General features: G+C 46.0%; 1 protein-coding gene across 11 annotated transcripts in view; it reads right to left on the bottom strand.

The window, feature by feature from the left end:
* The window catches only part of DGKI (diacylglycerol kinase iota), a 319,613-nt gene that overhangs the window by 21,241 nt on the left and 279,916 nt on the right, over window positions 1-18,456 (bottom strand). For all 11 annotated transcript variants that reach the window (XM_075940098.1, XM_075940048.1, XM_075940058.1 and 8 more), the window contains one exon: window positions 16,288-16,313. In XM_075940098.1, the coding sequence (XP_075796213.1) occupies window positions 16,288-16,313 (26 nt within the window). The remainder of the gene's footprint in view (window positions 1-16,287; window positions 16,314-18,456) is intronic.

Here is an 18,456-nt window from a genome sequence, read left to right as displayed (position 1 = left end):
CATTTGCGGATATTTTCTTTATATCAGTGGGTATCCTTATCCTCAGAGGTGGGTGCAGATACCTGCAGATCATTTTTGCAGAAGTGGATCTCAATCTTTTATCCATGCAGGGCTGTACCTCTATCCACTGGATCCCACCACCTGCCTCCCCACACTACCACTATACATATTAATGTACACCGAGTACCATTCAAATGTATATCATTTTGAAAGCTTCTACCAATCCTAATGGAATTCTTCCTTATAGAACTAGGAAATATTACTGGAAAGGGTAAAAGATTTCAAACCAATGAAAAATTTGAAGTATATCCATTCTATAAGTGGATCATTTTATCCAAGGTTGAAAAGCAACTACTTCTGGAACAAAACTTACCTATTTAACAGTGCATGACAGTATAATACAGCAGCAAATGAAGTCTACCATGTCTAACTACAGAGGGAGTGTAGACAAAAATGAATTACCTAAACTTTGGCTAGAGAATTGGGGTTAATAAAATCCATAACTCTTTTGAAAAGTGCAATTAAATATTTAATGACCTCATATGATCAGTCTTTCCTCTGAGAGGTTGCTTCAACCTCTCAGAGGAAAGACAGTACTCCAACAGTGCAGAAACTTCTAATACCACACTATTGTTCAGCCCTTACTCACTAACATCCTTTCCTGTAGGACATACTGCGGGAACACCTTGAAAGTTTCACAGTGAAATACTGACTTGCATCATCCTTGCAAGGTCTGATGTTCTTATGTTCTTATGTCTGACAGGACTACAGAAGGTAATACAATTCAGGTTTGTGGCAGATATTAAATTTAACTTGGATCATTCTCAACCTAGAATGTATTACTGCTTTTGCAGACTGTGGGAAATTCAGCAATTTTTTAAAAGTTGAATTTTAAAAAATTGAAAACAATTACTGTTTTATATGTTGAAAAGTTAAAATCTGAACTGAATAGTGTCAGAAATGTGGATTTTACCCACCAGTTAATTACCTGTATAAGAAAAGTTTCAGTCTCAATTTTCCATGATTTATAACAATCACTTTACAGCAGTTCTTTATCAGTCAAAACGCTCAGTTTTCCAGAGGGACCCACTTTGGTTGTAATTTAGAAATGTATTATTTTCCCTGTAAACACAGCCACTTAACTGTAGCAGCTTTGTACATTCAGTGGTTGTAGAGATTCAGATAAGATCAAAACTGAATATGAAATAATGAAATGACATATTATTCAATAATGTGTAGAACTGACTATATCATATTGGGCTTTATGTTACAAATGAAATTACCAAGAAAAATACAAAAAACTCTTGCTAATAATAAATAAAATAGATAAAATGTAGATATGTAATTACATATGTATATTACATATAAAATGTGCAAGAACAAAAATAAGCTAAAAGATGCAGGCTGAGAGTTTGCTAGAACTGCTGGATGAAGTTGTTTCTATGTGAGATTCTGTCTACACAGTAGTGTAAGCCCAGGCTTGAATTCAGTCTCAGGCCTAACCGCACTCATGTCCACACATCATTTGGGTTAACCTAGGGCTCAAGCTTAGGGTCTCAGAATGGTGCAAGATTGGAGGGTCTGAGCTCTCTTGCTTTCCTGTGTGCATGCAGCCCAGCCTAACTTGGGTCCCAGAAGTCCTCCATATATATTCCAGAGTTCACTGGGACAACTTCCTTTGACCTCCCTATGCCAGCAATCTGTGGTGGGGTCTATCACACTCTATGGCAAAGGGAAGCCACACATTAACATTAACATCAGGTCAACATTAACCCATTGTCTGCTGAACACCAGTCTATCAGAGAGCCTGGAGGACTTTCAAGGGAGATCAATCAGAAGGCGTTTGCAAAGAGAGCTGCTTCCTGATCACCAGAGCAGTGCCAGATTGTGATGCACACGGTCTGGGTGTCCCTGCACACACAGGCCCAAGGAGGTGTGTCAGAGGAGCGGAGAGTGGACCAGGGACTGAGAAGCTGCCCTGTAAGTGAGGAGGAGTGACAGAGCTAACTCAACATAACCAGGGAAGAGATGACTCCCAACACCTTGGCTGCCCCAAAACTGAGTGGTGAGATGACTCCCAACACCTTGGCTGCCCCAAAACTGAGTGGGGACCCTGGGAGGCTGGATTTGTGACTGGGGGCCAAAGGGAGCTGTGGCTAAGGTCTGAAGGGAACTGACACTCCCTCCCCACCCACCCTGGGAGCTGGCCCAGGCCCCACCACACACTCCCCTGAATATTCCTTCATGCTCTGTTGCAGTGTGGCCCACAATTTGGGAACAACTGTTCTATGGGGCAGGCCTTCAAAGGAGCTAGTTATGCAGTTTATGTAATAATGTGCTCCTTATGGGCACCTGAGTCCCAACGATAGTAAGAAACAGGACAGCAAAATTTTCCCACAGTGTAACACATTCACAGGGCTAAAGTATTGACATGGGGAGGGGTGGTAGGCATTCTGGGATAGGGTTACCTTGGCTCAGATCTGTGTCCTGCACTGTGGAGCATAAGTGCTTACTTCCCCTCTAGCTAGAGAGTGCTTGACCCTCTTCCTGCTTCACCCAAGACCTCACCCCCACTCCACCCCTTCCTCAAGCATCTATCCACCTTGTCTCTTCCTGCCCCTGCCCCACCTCTTTCTACCCATCCCCCAAGTGCACCCCATCCCAGTTCATTCCCTCCCTCCAGAGCATCCTGCTCACCACAAAACACTTGTTTGTGGTGGACAAGAAGCAATGGGGGTCAGGGAGATTGCCACTGCCAGTGAGTGCTGAACGCCCACTATTTTTTCTCTATGGGTGATTCACCCTCTAAGCACCCACACAGTCAGCACCTATGCTGTGTATGCCAGAAGCCTAAATTCAAGCATGAGTCAGAAAATCCTTAATCTAGGTAGAGCAGGGTGAATACTCATCCCTGTGAGCAGACCCACGGACGGGGGGCACAAGGGACCCAATAATTTTACGGTCCCTGGAGTTCCAACTCTAGCTGTTGTGGCAATGGCAGCGCCCAGAGCCCCAGACCCTTTAAATCACCACTAAAACACCATGTGGTGCATTCTGGGTAGCTCTGAGAGCTAGGTGGGGCCAGGGTGCTGCAATCTGGGTGGCATTGAAAGTGGCTGCCCTGGCCCCACTCCTTCCAAGGGCCCAGGGTGTCTCTTGGTTCCCCTGCTTGTGAGCATCCCTTTTTTCAGTCCAGTATGCCTGCAATCAGGCCTTTTCAGCAGGATGGCATCCACCTCTCACTAGTCTTTTTTAGTTGTTACTACAGGGTGGCACCAACCTCTTTCGAGCACACACATTCCCCGGGCCAATGGATCACACAGCAGGTCTTCAGTGGCTGAACCCCACACACTGTCTCCCCCTTCCAGAGTATATACTCTAGTTATTTTCACAGCAACGGTATGAGGCTATAGCTTTCAGGCTTCTTCACAGAGGCACTGCCTTCTTCCACACCCCAGCCAGGGCCCATCTCAGTACCCCCAGTTGGTGTACTTTCTGCAGCCCTTCTTGGGCTCAATTTGTGTTCATACCAGCAAGGTCCATCTCGGCAACCTCATCTGGTCTGGCCAGGTTCTGTGTTTAACCCCTGAGGCTCAGTCTGTCCATACGGGCCTTTTTCATGACCCTATTGCTCTTTCCATCAGCCAGACACCAGGTTTTCAGAAACCTTCCCTAGGCTTGGTTCCATGGTCCTGTTGTACATCTAACTAGCCCAGCACCCAGTCCTCCCTCATCAAGCTACACATAGCAATGGAAGGCTCTCTTCTGCTGCTTGCCTTTTATCTAGCCCTTCTGGCCCTTTATTGGTGACCCCAGAAGCCCCTCTGATTGGCTGCTCCTCTCCAGCCACTCTAGGTTGCCAGGAGGACTTCTTGATGCTCTATTCTGGGGCAAAGTGACACAGGGCCATGATACCTTCAGCAGAGGGTCTCCAGACCTAGTTCACCCTGCCATTTTGGGGTTAAAATGCAATGTAGACCCTCAAGCCGAGGGTTCCTTGATACAGGTCAAATGCCTCAAGTCCCACTAACCATAGGCTTACGTAGCTTGCAGAGATTTTTTTTGGAAACTTCTTGCTAGAAACATAGACTTGGATTTCTGAGCAAGGAAGCATCTTTCTGTTGTTTAGTTCAGGAGTGTTCAGTGTACGTTGTTTGTAAATAAACAGGACTGAACAAAAAATATGTAACTTATATCATTAATTTCACCTGCTCACAGAAACAATACAGCAAGGCTACAAAAACTGGGTAACCCTCAGGCCAAAAAGGATTAAGAATATCAAACACATGCAACAACAGCCAGCTAGGGAATTTCCTCTTGTGGCTTGTTGCTATAATGGTGCATAGTATATGCCTCATCGAGAACACACTAATTTGCTATTCTCATCGATCTTGGGACTAAATTTTCTCTAATAATTGTCCAAACAAAAAGGCATTCACAAACCAGCCATTTTTATCTGCAAATCCTTTAAAACAGCATATCCAACTAACCCATTTGTACATGCAAATGAGTGCAAATGCACATTCTACTTCTACAATTTAGAGACCATTTTTGGAAGATGCCAGTCCTGTGACTAAGATCTGCTGTTTGGATTGCACACACAGTATACATTTCTCATTAATGTTTGTGGCTGCCTCTTAGCTAAGAAAGCATCATCTTCATAAGCAATTTAAAAAGTGAGAGCTAACACAGTCTCAAATGCATCTGCCAACTAATTTGGGAATAAGACAAGATTTTTAATATGTGAAAAACATCAACTGCTCAATGTAGTTATAAATATGGATCAGAAATCCTTTTCCTTTTAAGATTTTAGCTTCAAACAAGAAATTGAATACCAAGCCCTTTGCTTAGAATAGGGAGGTAATAAAAATAACCACTATCCTGCAACAAACATTCGCTGTACAACTGAAGGGCTAGACTCTCATGTATAGCAAGGCTCCTTTTAATCTTTCTGGAAGTATAAAATAGTCTTAAAATGGTTATGAATTATATTTGTACCCGTGTTAGGACCCATGTACAATGCACAAGCAGTGTAAAGGGGAACTGGTGTAAATTAGAATCTGTTCTGTAATATTCCTGTGGTGCACGAGTGGTGTTGATTTAAAAGTGGCTGAGGAATGGCAGTACTTGATTGGCTGATGGTGAGATGATGCTTTCCCTTCTAACATTGGGGCAGTGCCAAACAGCTTTGCAAAGACAAGTATGACCATGAAGGAGAAGGTCAGTCTGTGCAAATGGTCCAAGAAACAAAGAAGAGTTGCAGATGCACCCAGTACCCTCTGGCTGACATCTTCACTGTGTCCTAGAAAGCTATTTGGCTTTTAAACCAAGCCAGGAACAATTAATGTCACTTTCAGGAGTGATGAAATGGAGGAAAATGTTGCTGACCAAGCAAGAATATAGACCAGAGGGGTTTTAGCTAGCTAAATCCAGGTTTTTTATCAGTGTGGCATTACTTTGGCAAGGGGAGAACTTTAAGCTGAATAATTAAACAATGACATTTTTTATTTAAAAAGAAGACAGAAAGTAAAGAAAATTAAGGGCTGGCTATTCTCCCTCCTACCCTTACTCACATTAGTGCTCACACAAACAGTCCTACTGAAGCCAGAGGCCTCTCTTCTCTCTTATTCCCTCAGAGGCCTTGGCAATCCATGTCTGATCCTGCTGTGCATTGGGTCTTCCTGTCAATACTTAGTGAGGTGAGTAACTGTTTGTCAATAGAGAAGGGGTTCATAATATGTCCTTAAACAATTTGCAAACCAGTTCTAGCATTTAATAATTCTATTTTTCACTGGACCATTGTTTTTATATATATACTAGCCAATTAGCCCATCATAAGATGGAATTTTCAGGTCTCTCCTCCACATCAGGTCTTCTCTCCTGAGTCTCCGGTGTGTCTGTCTCTCTCTCTCTCTCTCTCTCCTCCTCCTACTGCCTCACACCCCTCCCCCCCCCCAGCTCTCCTCCGCCTCCTGCCTCTCTCTTTCTCTTCTTCTCCCCATCCTGCCTCTCACTCGGGGGACCATGGAGCCCAAACAGCTGTTTGGGCTCTGCACTCCCCATGCTGCATGGGGAGTGCAGAGCCCAAATGATCGCTTGTGCCACTTGCTCCCACATGGCGGCCCGGCTGAGCGGCGCAGAAGTCAGCCGAGCGCCAGGGCGGGAGGTGAAGGGGGGCGGGGCAGTGACATTCACGGCCAGGGGGCGGGGCCTGGAGCTGCTGTCACGCCGCACGTCACCACCCCAGCCCCCTTCACCTCCTGCCGTAGCGCTCGGCTGACTTTTGCGCCACTCAGCCCAGCTGCCATGGAGGAGCCCAAATGGCCGCTTGCTCCCCCGCGGCAGGGTATGTACATCACCGCCCTGCCCCCTTTCCCCTCCCGCCGTGGTGCTCGGCTGACTTCTGCACCACTCAGCTGGGCCACTGGGAACAGCCAGTATTTCAGCAACAGCACTGCCCAGAGGGAACAGCCAGCATTTCAGCATTACATATTCTCAGACATTGGGCTACTATATATATGATATATATACGCACTGTGGATTGGAGCCTAAGCAGAAGCACTGCTCCCACACAGAAACAATGAGAAGAAAAATCCATATGCTAAGAACTTTCCATCACTGAGTTCTGCTTAGATCTAGATATTCTCACACACTGACAATGTGTGCCTCAGTCATATCTGCTTTTGGTGTGAAAAAATAAGCCATATTTGGGAAATTACCCCCATTTTTCTTTTACCCCTCGTTCTGATGCCTTATACGCACAAGGCCTGTCCTGCCCTCTCAAACAGGCTACCCATGTCTCCCTCTTGGCCCCCCCTCCTGCTATATGACACTTAGATTGTATGATGAGATGCACCTTTTAAATACTTAAAGATCAATATTACTCCTGAGCCACCTGGAGGGGGCCCTGACAAAGTGATGTGTGATCTTTCCTCCTGCTCCCGATAACATTGCAGCCTCTGTTGAGCTGGAGAATAAAGGAATGGGCTCAACATCTGAAGTCCCTAAGCAACAGACGATTGGGGCTGGCCATAGACACATTTTCAGAACAATATATATGTGCGCTTTCTTCCCTAAGTGGATAATTAATCAAAATAAATACCTGCAGTCGGGAGCCTCCCCTGCCGTGCTCGCTTGGATTTGTTCAGAGAAAGCATTCCAAGACATCTTAATTTGTTGCTATGTGAATGGCTGCAACTTCACCCTGAAGTCTACAGCCTCTCAGCTGGAGCTGTGTGAAACCATCGATCGCTCTGTTAAGAGTATTTGGCATTTAAAGTGCAATTGTTCTCTCTCTTCCCTCCCTGCCCCAGCCCAATTTTACCTGCATTCAGAGATGGGGGGGGGGGATTTTATTTCTTTACACAATGTGTACAGCGAGTTACAAGTGGAGCAGAATTCCTGAGGAGAACATCCCCTTGCACACTAACACCAAACTTGGGGGGGGGGCAAAGATTTCACAAAAGAAATGAGGGGCCCTCTGTCATACCGTGGTCCAAGGGAGTGATGCTCCGGTTTGGACTAGCCTATAGGGATACAGGATACCTCCAGGAATAGACAAGGTTCTCACACTTGCTTTATGCTCTGGGACCCCTGCAGCTGCCTCTTTCCCTTCAAAGGCTCAGCCCATCTCCCTTCGATGATGCAGGTAGCACTGAAGAACACTTCAGAATGGACTCTGGGTGCTGAGACCAGGGAAAAGAAGAAACTAGCCCTACTTATGCAAGACACTCCTATAAATCCATCACCCTAAATCAGCCTATGGAAGCCAGTGGAGAATTTCCCAGCAGATCCTCTCCACCCTAACGAAGGTCTGAGGAGGATATCAAAGAATTTGTTGGTAATGGGCTTGCGTCCCAGGGGACTGGTGCAAGGGTGGGGTCTCTTTCCCAACACCTGAGAAAAAGCGTAAAGATCTGCCTGAATGGAGACACTAGCCTGAACTGATTTGTTGCTCTGAAGAGGGATTGTTTTGATATGAGTCGATTCAAAGACATAGGTACAACCCCTAAAAGCAAAAGCTCCCCCCACCGAACAACAAATCGAATCAAACAGACTCATTCAGTAAATCAACTTAATGATGCCCCATCCTCAATCCTGCTCCTGCAGAAATCAATTTATCCCTAACCTCAAGAGAAAAATCAATCACATCCTCCCTCCCTCAATATCTATATGCAGACTCCTCTGCATAGCTGTCTGCTTTTCCTGGAGCAAAGTCAACCATGAGCTTTTTACTCTTTACCCACTGTGCAAACATTTTTGGGAACCTTGTCAGCCCAGGCCTGAGTGGATATGTCCACACTGCTTTTGGGAGCCTCCCAGCCTTGGTCCATAGTGGGACTAGTAAGGGCACATTAGCATCCTAAAAATAAGTGTGTAGGCATTGCTTTGATGTTTTGCCTTGAGCTGGAACAGCTATTTTTAGCATGCTAGCATAGCTCCAGAATGCACAAGTCTTTAGAACCAGGTCTGGAGGCTCACACCATGATGCAGAGTAGACATACCTAGGACAAGGATAGGAAGTGCAGAGGTATTCTTCAATACCTTCCCCTCTATGCCAAAAAATCCTGCTTTGTCAGGTTCTTCATTACCTCCCACCAGCTCAGTGACGTGCTACTGAGAGCACCTTCTTTGCCTATAGCCCAGGCAGCTTCTTTCACTTGACAGTGCTGATGCTCACCCTGCATTCTGTGTGACTTCTCACCAGTAGTGATGTAACCCACACACCTAGGCTACGTCTACACTGGCAGGTTCTTGCACAAGAACGGCTGTTCTTGTGCAAGAACCCGCAGAGCGTCCACACTGCCCACCTGCTCTTGCGCAAGAAGATTTACAGAATGGCATCGGAAGACAAGGCTTATTGCGACAGAGCTATGCTCTGTTCTAACAAGTATAAGCCCTCTAACAAGTGTAAGAGCTTTTGTGCAAGAGGGCAGTGTGGATGCGCGTCAGGGCTTCTTGCACAAGAAAGCCCTATGTCTAAAATGGCCATCAGAGCTTTCTTGCACAAGAGAGTATCCACACTGCACATGGCAGTGTGGATGTGTTCTTGCGCAAGAGTTCTTGCACAAGAACCCTTGCACAAGATGTTCTTGTGCAAGAACTTGCCAGTGTAGACATAACCCCGGTGTGGTTCACTGACCAATGCAGTGGCACCTAGACCACAGCAACAGATAAGACCAAGAGACCTCATCAGGAGGGGCTGACAGCCAGCTGGTGTTTAGCTCAGAGGGTAGCGGCTCCTATACTCAGCTCCCGAGGTCCCAGGTTCAGATCTGCCCAGTGGTGGTTACACTGACATCATCCTGTCTTCCAGGCATAAGGGGCAGTTACGAAGGCCTGCAGAAACAGATACATCTTGCAGCTCTTTCTGAAAGCATACAAGTTATTCAACTGGATACTAATTCTAAGGCCACTGTTAAAAATTCCACTACATTCCTAACATGTAGCAGAGCCAGCCACCTCCCATGTGCCCCCTTATGGCCTAGAGTCTCACTACAGGGAGTGTGCCTCAGTTTCCCCCACTTGGACCATTCAAAAAACACCTTTGCCCACTCATGTCCTTTCTTAAGTTCTGCATTTTTTAATTAAAGAACACTCAAAATAAAGTTTTCAAGTCCATCCAAAAGTCCACACAAACCAAAAGGTTTCTCCTCCTCTGGGCATTTCTGTCTAGGGCCTTTTTTACTTTGGCAGGCCTCTCCCAGGCCCTATCTAATAAGAGTCTCAGTCCTGGCTCTTTTCTAGCATCTGCTCACCGTAGCAGCTTGGAGCCAGGTGAGAAGCTCCTCCCTATGGCTGATGCAGCTTCAACGGCACAGCTTGGAAAGGAGTGCAGGTCCCCCGGCTGGTGCAGGTCCAGGTTCGTCTGCCCCCTGCACTTCCCTGCTGGAGTGAGGAACAGCCAGCAATGTTCCCAAATAAATCAGGGAGGGGAAAGGTTTTTAGCCTTCCTTCCTCCTTAATTGGCATCTGGGAAATGGAGGCTCAGGATTGGGGCAGTCCCAGATGGGTGAGCCCATGCCCCCAGCTAGCCCCTTTCACCTGCCTAATGATTCTCTTTTCTGTATTCTTTTATGAGAAGCAATCCAGTTCCAGGCACATCCCATTTTATTGGCACAACCAAACCCTGACCTTGCTTTAAGTTATGGTAAGAGGAAGCTTCATACCAAATTTGGTGGTCCTAGCTCTTCCCATTTAGGAGAAGTTCTTGAACAAACAGATAGACTTACACACACACTCCCTCTCAAATGTATTTGATAATAATTAATAATCTCCTTTCACTGCAGCCTCTTACTGCCCTTTTTAGGGCATGCACAACAATCTCTTCCAGGTATGCTTTATTCAGTAATCAGTGTTGGCTAGTCCCAGTCCTTAAGTAGGATGCTACCCTGCTACAAGCATCATTAAATGACTTCACATCAACTAGCCTGAAAACACTGCAGAGAGCATGTGCAGATTGGGAGATACTAGTATTCCATATACCTCTCTAAATAGAAAATCATCCTCTAACTTCTCCCTTCACAAATCATTATTAGAGTGTATTAAGAAGACTGGCTCCAAATGCTCTTTTCAATCTATTGTTCTCGTTTTAATTCATTTCCCATTTATGTCCTATTCCCTTGTGGACTCAGAATCTGCCCCCAAGAAAAGAGGGTGAACTTCAAAATAACACAGCTCACTGGAAATGCTGTTGGTGCAGCAAAGAATGTGTTGTCATGGCTTCTAAAAGAAAGAAAGGCAAAGCCTAATTATTAAGGATTGCCCAACAATAGAGGAAACTCAATGAAGGGACAATTGTTAGGATACAAAACTTTTCATCTCCATGTCAAAACTTGACCCAGGTGGACAGTGACGAAACAATACTGGGCTTGAGTGCACCAAAGTAGTTAGGCACCTACGTCCCTGTTTTAGGGGCCTAAGCAGAGGTAACTGGTGAAGGGGGAAAGAGAGGCCACTGGTCAGGTGACTCTTGCAGCCCAGGGAAGAGCCAGGACAACCCCCTCTGCCCTAGGCCCTGTCTCTCCTTGCCCCTGCTCTGTTCCTCCCTGCCCGTGCTCCACCATCTCCCTACCTCTGCTCCGTCCCTGCCCCACCTATTCCCCCTCCCCTGAGCAATGTTGGGGGCTGGCACTTGCAGTGGGGATCCGTCTCCCCACCACCACTCACCAACAGTCATGAGGCAAGCAGAGCAGCTCACTATGCTCCCTGGCCAGGTTACACCACTTCCCACAGGTAAGTGTGAAGCGACATGGCCAGAAGAGCACTGCTGCTGTTGAACTGAGGGGGCAGACACCTGCTACAGGCACCAGACCTCCCCCTGCTAATTCCTTTGCCAGCTGCTGGCCAGCCCTTTACCCCTCACTCATGGCACATGACCCATTTCCCCTCCCCCCCCCCCCAATTGCCTATATGCCTAGGCCCCAGGTTTGGGACAGCTGTGATATACCAGGTGCCTGAAGAACCTTGTAGGCACCTAAACTCACTCAGTGCCTACATGTTTGCAGCTAAAGTTCCCTAGATGGCCATGGGCATGAGCACAGCACCTCACTCTAGGTACCCAGACACCTAAGCTCCAGGGGGATTCAGAAACCAGGTGTTCAGAAGTACTACAAGCATGCAGTAGCAGATGCTGGTAGCCCTTCTGTAATGGCACAGACCCCACAACTTCGGCTTGCAACTCATGCTAGAATCATTTAATGTGGGGATTGAAGATGGAGGAAAAAGACACTGAGATACCAAACTGAGGAGGATGGTAATAAAATAGAATAGAATAGTGGCTCTCAACTGGGGGTCTGTGGCCTCCTTGGGGCCTGTGAGCTCTTTCAGGGGGGCTGCACAGCCCCACCAATGAAACCCAGTACCCTAAACCCCAGCACTCCCCTCAGGGCTGAAGCAGAGAGTGCCATGGGGCTGAAAACTTGAGCTCCTCTGCAGCCAGGAGCAGTGTGGAGCTGAAACCCCAACAAAGGAAGAAAGTTTAAGCCCATAGGCAGAGTTATGGGGGCATGAGAGAGTTGCCCCCTGAAACTACAGAGCCTTACTCAGAGTGGGGCAGTCCCAGGAGTAGAGCCACTCCTACACTTCCTCCTCTCCCTCAGCCCCCTTCACGTGCCACCCTATGGGCAGGTCCTAAGCGGGAAGCTAGAGCCAGGCAGTGTGGGGCAGCTGGTCCTCTGGCTGGTGGTGCCATGCAGTAGGCAGCCATGACATTCAACCATCTGCTGCTAGTGATATGGTTGGGATGTGGTTTCTCCTCAGCTCCCAGTTCCCTTGGATTACTTACTTAGCTGGTCAGAGCTATCGGGTGGCTTTGGGCCCAACAGAGCCCCCAAAGCATAATCACTGACATACAGCTTCCGGTACATGGTTGGCTGATGAGGTGAGTCAGAGGATGCAGGCAGCACTCCCTTACTGAACCCCACTGCACAGAGCTGGCCAGAGCCCCACCAGCCCTCATTCCTCATCCCCAATAGAAGTCAAATTTTGCCTATATTCTAGGGTTTCCATACTTAGCCTGTTGTCCTAAGCCCCTCCCAGCTGATTAACAGAGTGCCCACAGCAACACAGCCAGGATGTGTTTGTACTGGTGGAGCACTTCCACATATGCCTTGGTGCACATACCAAAATTTATTCTGCACACAGATGGTAAAAAATTAGAGGGAATATTGTTGAGAAACCCTGGAATAGATTACCAATGGAAAGGATAGATAAAGGAAATGAAGGTAAGGAGATGAGAGGAGAAAATATTAGGTACGAAGGAAAATAGTAGGGAGAAAAAAATAAGAATGGAAATTAAAGAGGGAAAGAAAAGATCAGGAGCAAAATATGAAGTGAAAAGAGGAGATGGATCACAGCAGAGACAGCACCTCATCTCATGAACAGCCAAGAAGCAATCTCATCACAAGGACAGTTGTGAAATACTAGAAAGTGATAAGCAGTTAGTGAGAGGTAGGATTATGCAAACAGGAGAAATTAAAATTTGGTCCCTTACTTTTAAAATTGGACCCATACTTTATGTCATTGGTAGGATACCTTTCCAGCTAACTCATTTCTGAAATTGCTCCAGCCCCACTGTGCAACTCAAAATATTAAGAGGTGTATTTTCAATATGGTGAATAGGCATATAACTGAGTGCTAGCTGTTAAGAAAGAGAGTCACTCAGCTAAATCCTGGAATTCCACTCTAGTGAAAATATCTCTCCTGGTATATGGAATAAAATCATAAAGGCCAGAGAATACAGATTTAAGGGACTCTTCAACAGTCACTGGAATCTCACAGTAGTGAATATTCTCACCTACTATTATGCTGCAATGCTTAGCCACAATGGGCTGAAGGGCAATCTTGGCTCTGAATTTACGGCTTTTACAAAGTTACATCATCTCTCTTATTCCACTTGGGATCCCTCCAGTATTAGATACAGAATTGTACAGGGAGTTAAGAGTGTCCCCAGGGCATTCAGCATCTTCTCCAAAGAGGCAACAGAGCATAAAAATTCTGTTGTGCTCCAAGTAGGATGCTGATAAGCTAGACGTACTCCATCGTTTTGTGATGAGAAATTTAAATAGACATTCCGCTTCCATCATGCAGAACCTTGCAAAGACCATGGTGTGATAGGCAGCCACAAATTAGTTAACAGTGTGAGGGCTTTAGTGCTCCTTTTCAAAGCAGGGTTTGTTTGTTTTTTATTTTTGGAGTGTTTAAGGATCCTGATCAAAATGAACCCTTGTACTCTGATGACATAGGCACAGGTGGAAGGTATTTCTGGGAAGAAGGAAACAATAAAAACAGTGAAAGGAGAAAGGAGTGAGTTAAGATGGAAGAAGAATTAGAGATTAAAGTTTAGAAGATCATAAAGAAATAGACCATTCAAAGTCTGTTGCTCCATTAAATAAAATAAATGCACAGAAAATCTCTAAGCAGGTGCAATTAATCAGTGACGAGCTTATCCGCTGACAAGTAGTTCAAGAGCAGATCCCAGAACACCATATTCAAATTTAACATTTCTCCTGAGGGTTGGGGGTAGGGGAATTGTGTTAAAATTTCACAAAGCTCCAATACGCCCAGCTTGAATGGTGGGGAAGGGAAGAGGAGGTACTTTCTTCATTGGGAAATATCATTTTAAGAGGATGAAGGAGACTTTTAATGGCTGCCAATGGGAGATGCAGGGGTGGCACTTGTGCACATGGGCTACACATGGTACTGCCTGCACTTCCCCAAGAGGCCACGGGGACATGCCAGCTGCTGCCAGGAGTAGCATAAGGCCAGGGAGGCAGGGATCCTGCCTTAACCCTGCTGCACCCCCAGACTTTCAGAGCCTAATATCTCCCAGTTTGGCTTCAGTAGCACGATACTGGGAGACTCCTGGCAGAATTGGGAAGGTTGGCAACCCAAACCTCTTGTTAATAACAGTTGTAGGCTTCCACAACACTTAGTCAACGCCTCTCAAACCCAACCTTCCCACTGCTCTCTTGCTGCTCTGAGCCTTGACTGGCGACACTCCTTATAACTCCTGGCCTGGGCCTTTGCTGAATCGTGACTAAGACTTGCCCTGCACTGTGGGAAATGGCATGGTTATCTTATGAAATATATGCACTGGCAGCCAGAGAAAACTACCAAACACTACATTTATGGCTCAAGACTGGGTATAAATCTTTAGAGATAATTCAGCAAATGATGCTGCCCCTGTGATTACTTTATCTGCCAAATGTTTTCAGGATAAACCAGAAGAGATTACGCTCTGTTTGAGCAAGATACTAAAAAACATGAAATTACATAGTGCTTTTGTGGGTGCAGTTGCATTCATGATGTTGTGCCTGAAAATCATAATGTAATGCAATGTGAAATAATAAACATTAATTCTGTTAGAATGCCATAAAAATGTGGAAAATGACTGACATTCAGCAGCTCTTTTACACTTTCTAAATAGAGACACAGACAGTCCATTTCCCTATTGTTTAATAATGGCTTACGTAGAACTAAAACACACACAGTCAGATTCTTATGAACATTAAGATATTTCTACTTTTTATAAATCTGGCACTGGTAATTTATTCCCACTTCAAGGCCCCTTTTCACTGTCAGAGCTGTATAAAGGAGCCCTTGTGTATCTGAGAATGAGTCTCCAAACAATTAATTTAACTAGTAAATATTACAATTCTTTTTCAGGCAGCACTGTCTAGAAGCCAGTCTTCTGTGTTAGTTGAAAATATTCTTGTTACCCCCACAAGCTACCTATGAACTTAATTCCTAGCCTAGCTTTTTTTATTCCATCCCTGAGACTCCATGTGACTTCTTCTTTATGTGCTTCACCCCTGACCAGTATCACACCCGTGTGTTCCATTCCATTCCTAAAGTCTCCCTCTTGATTGACCCTGTTCTGGCCTTCCTTGTCTTCCATTCCTGATCTCCCATGCTGCTCTGCCCATGCACTTCATTTCTGACCTGAAACATCCCATTTTAGTCCAGTCCTGTCAATGAATGTATTTTCATCTGCAATTATCCTTGGATTTTTACATGTGGAAACCACAAATTGTACTAAAAAACATAGGTGTTCTGACAGAACAAATGTACAAGACCGCCAGACTGGTTTTAGTAGTAGTTCAAACTAGCTTGAAAGCCAAAACCAGATGTACACATTCTCTTCATCTTTTAGTGCACACTGCCTCTGCCTTCCTGTTTTTCTCTTTGATTTTTTCATAACCTCTTCTCCTTGTTCCCAACACTACCCTTTTTTTCCTTCCCCCTTCTCCTTTCTCCCCTATTTATTTTGGGTCTGCACATCCTAAACTCAAAACTCCGGTCATCTGAAGAAGTGGGCTGTGCCCACGAAAGCTCATGATACTATCAACATGTTTTGCTAGTCTATAAAGTTCTACCAGACCAGTTTTTGTTTCTTAAGTTTCTCCCCTAACAGTCATCACAGTTTAGCTGAATCTCAGCTAACCCGTACAAACTCTTGAACATGTACATTCCTTCCCATAGGCCAAGCCCCAGCTGTGATGAGGTACATGAATCACACTGCTTTCAGAGTCTCAAGTTTAGTTGAAAAAAATCATTTTGCAGAATTGAGGGTAAAGATCTAAACACAGATTCGACTTTTACTAAATTGAACTTTAACTGATATGAATTTGAAGTTACAGGCCATCTAAATATGAACAACATCAAAGTTGCTATTTTTACAAAGCTATTTTTCTCCATCACAGGAAATACCAAAACCTTAGTTTCCTAAATGGTCCTCTGTTACATTTTTAATCCTTCATCAATATCAATAAAACAGGATCTTACCTTGATCTTCTGAAGAGACAGGTGGCCTGGAAGAAAACAACAAAGATCAGTCCATCTTTTGTGTGATGAAAAGGCTGCAGACAGGGTTCAGTGCCACCCTAGAAAATGGTGCTGGCGTGTTGGATATGAGGGAGCTGAGATATTCCAATGCCAACTTCTCTCAGTAAGAACATAAGAGGGGTGACAAGAAGGGAGTTCAGAAGGCAATTTCAGGAGCAAACCTTCCCAGCCAGAGTGATTTTATGATTAGTACCACCATGCTGAGCTGGTTGTGAGGCTGCACATAGCTACTTCAGCCCTTAGCAAGAGTTTCTGTAGTGTGTGGGGAAGTGCACACCCACTTCAGTCTCAGGATCTTAAACCAGGTGTCAGTGTTGGAAATATCCAAATAATAATGTCCATGGTCAGAAAGTAGTTTCCCAGTCCCACCAGGAGTCACTGTAAGGAATGGTGAAGGAGTGCTGGCTGCTTAGAGAGCTGTCCAGGCAGGGTTGCTAGAGGGATAAATGAAGAAATAATTGCTGCAGAAGACCTCATTGAATGTACAGCCCCAGATTTCCCTAGCAGGGGATGATGTCAAAGCACTATCAGTAAGTCACAGAAGATAGTATTTTAACAAGAGCAATGTGGATACATTAATTAAGAATTCTTGAAATATATCTGCTTAAACTTTGGCTACACTTAACTATGATATAACACAACTCCATAACAGCAACATAGGGTTCTGGGGAATGAGTGTATACACAACCACAGACTGAAAGGCAAAATATTCTAACAGTGTTGAGGTATGAAGTATGGTCAGCTAGTCATGTCCTCAGCTGGTGTACATTAGGAGAGCTTTCCTTATATTAGCAGAGCTATCCCAGTGTATTTGAGCTGAAGATCTTACCCTCCATCACCTATGATCAAAAATAAAAACATAGCATACAAATTAATTAATGCAAAATACTGTACTTCATTTCTCTCCCAATATATATAGGATGGAGTAGCAAGGCTGGGGTTAGCCCTGTGCAGAGGTGCAGCGAGGGTGTTATGCATCTGGGGGCAAAGGCAAAATTTGCGCCCCCCCCCATGATTTGTTACTAGCTGTGGGACTTTACACATTCCAATCTGTGCTGGGAGGGGAACAGGGTTTGGCTTGGATCCTCCATGTTGCCCCCATCTGGCCAAAGCATCGAATTTGCCGCACAGGAAGCGGGAGCTCGCAGCCTGCAAGGCGAGCGGGACCTGGCAGTTTTGGGTGACAATGAATCGCACCCACGTGGGCAGCCGAAGCTGGAAAATTGCTTGAGCTCTGCGCGGGAGCAGCGTGCTGTGTGCATCTGATGTGTCTGCGCTAAGCCTGGCAACACAACGGTGGCTCATGGGAAGTTTGGGACCTGGGGCTTCCAGAGGAGGCTGATGAGGCTGGGCTGCAAAGGGACTGGGGTTAAAACTGCTGTGCGTGTCCCGGGTGGTATTGCATTGTGAGCCACCGCTGCAGCGTAGCCAGAATGGGAGCCGGTCTTTGTAGAACGCCAAGCAATGTCCTCGGCTTTGCTCAAGTTCTTAAGCAGAGGGATGGGACATGTAGGGTGGCTCTGGGTTCCAGTGTCAGGAAGAGGATTCAGGACAGAGGGTTGGTGTTTGGAGGGCTGCACTCAGGGGCGGGGTGAGAGTGCAGAAGTCAGGAATGATGGTGGGAGATGAAGGGCTCACAGCAGGAGTAGATGGTGGGAGGTGAAGGACACTGGAAGGCAGAGGTAGCTTCCCGGGTCTGGCCAGCGGTGAGTATGAGACAGCTCTTGCAGTGGATCCTCATGGGGGCAAGGGACTCCAGGAGCCGGCCCTGGTTTCCATCTACTCCCCTCCAGTGAGTGGAGAGGCCTAGCTCTAGGGGTCAGCCCTCGCCTGCAACTACCCTTGCAGCCTTTGGGGATTTTGTAGTTCCAGGGTCTGTCCGGCCTGCAGCTGCATCCCAGCCTCCAGCCAGACCACAAGAGGGTGGAAGTCAGAGTCAGCCCTGAATGCCAGCTGCCACCCCTCCATCCCCCAAATTCAGGGTCGCAATGGTGGGGTTGCTCCGATCTTGCACAGAGGTTGTCAGCGTAAAAAGAAGCCAGGTCTTACTACCTCTCCCACGCTGTGTTGCAGGGACTATTCACAGGCAGCTAAATTGGCACCCCTCTA

Source organism: Pelodiscus sinensis, chromosome 1 (genome assembly GCF_049634645.1).
Source record: "Pelodiscus sinensis isolate JC-2024 chromosome 1, ASM4963464v1, whole genome shotgun sequence".
NCBI lineage: Eukaryota > Metazoa > Chordata > Testudines > Trionychidae > Pelodiscus > Pelodiscus sinensis.
This window is presented reverse-complemented; position numbering and strand designations above follow the sequence as displayed.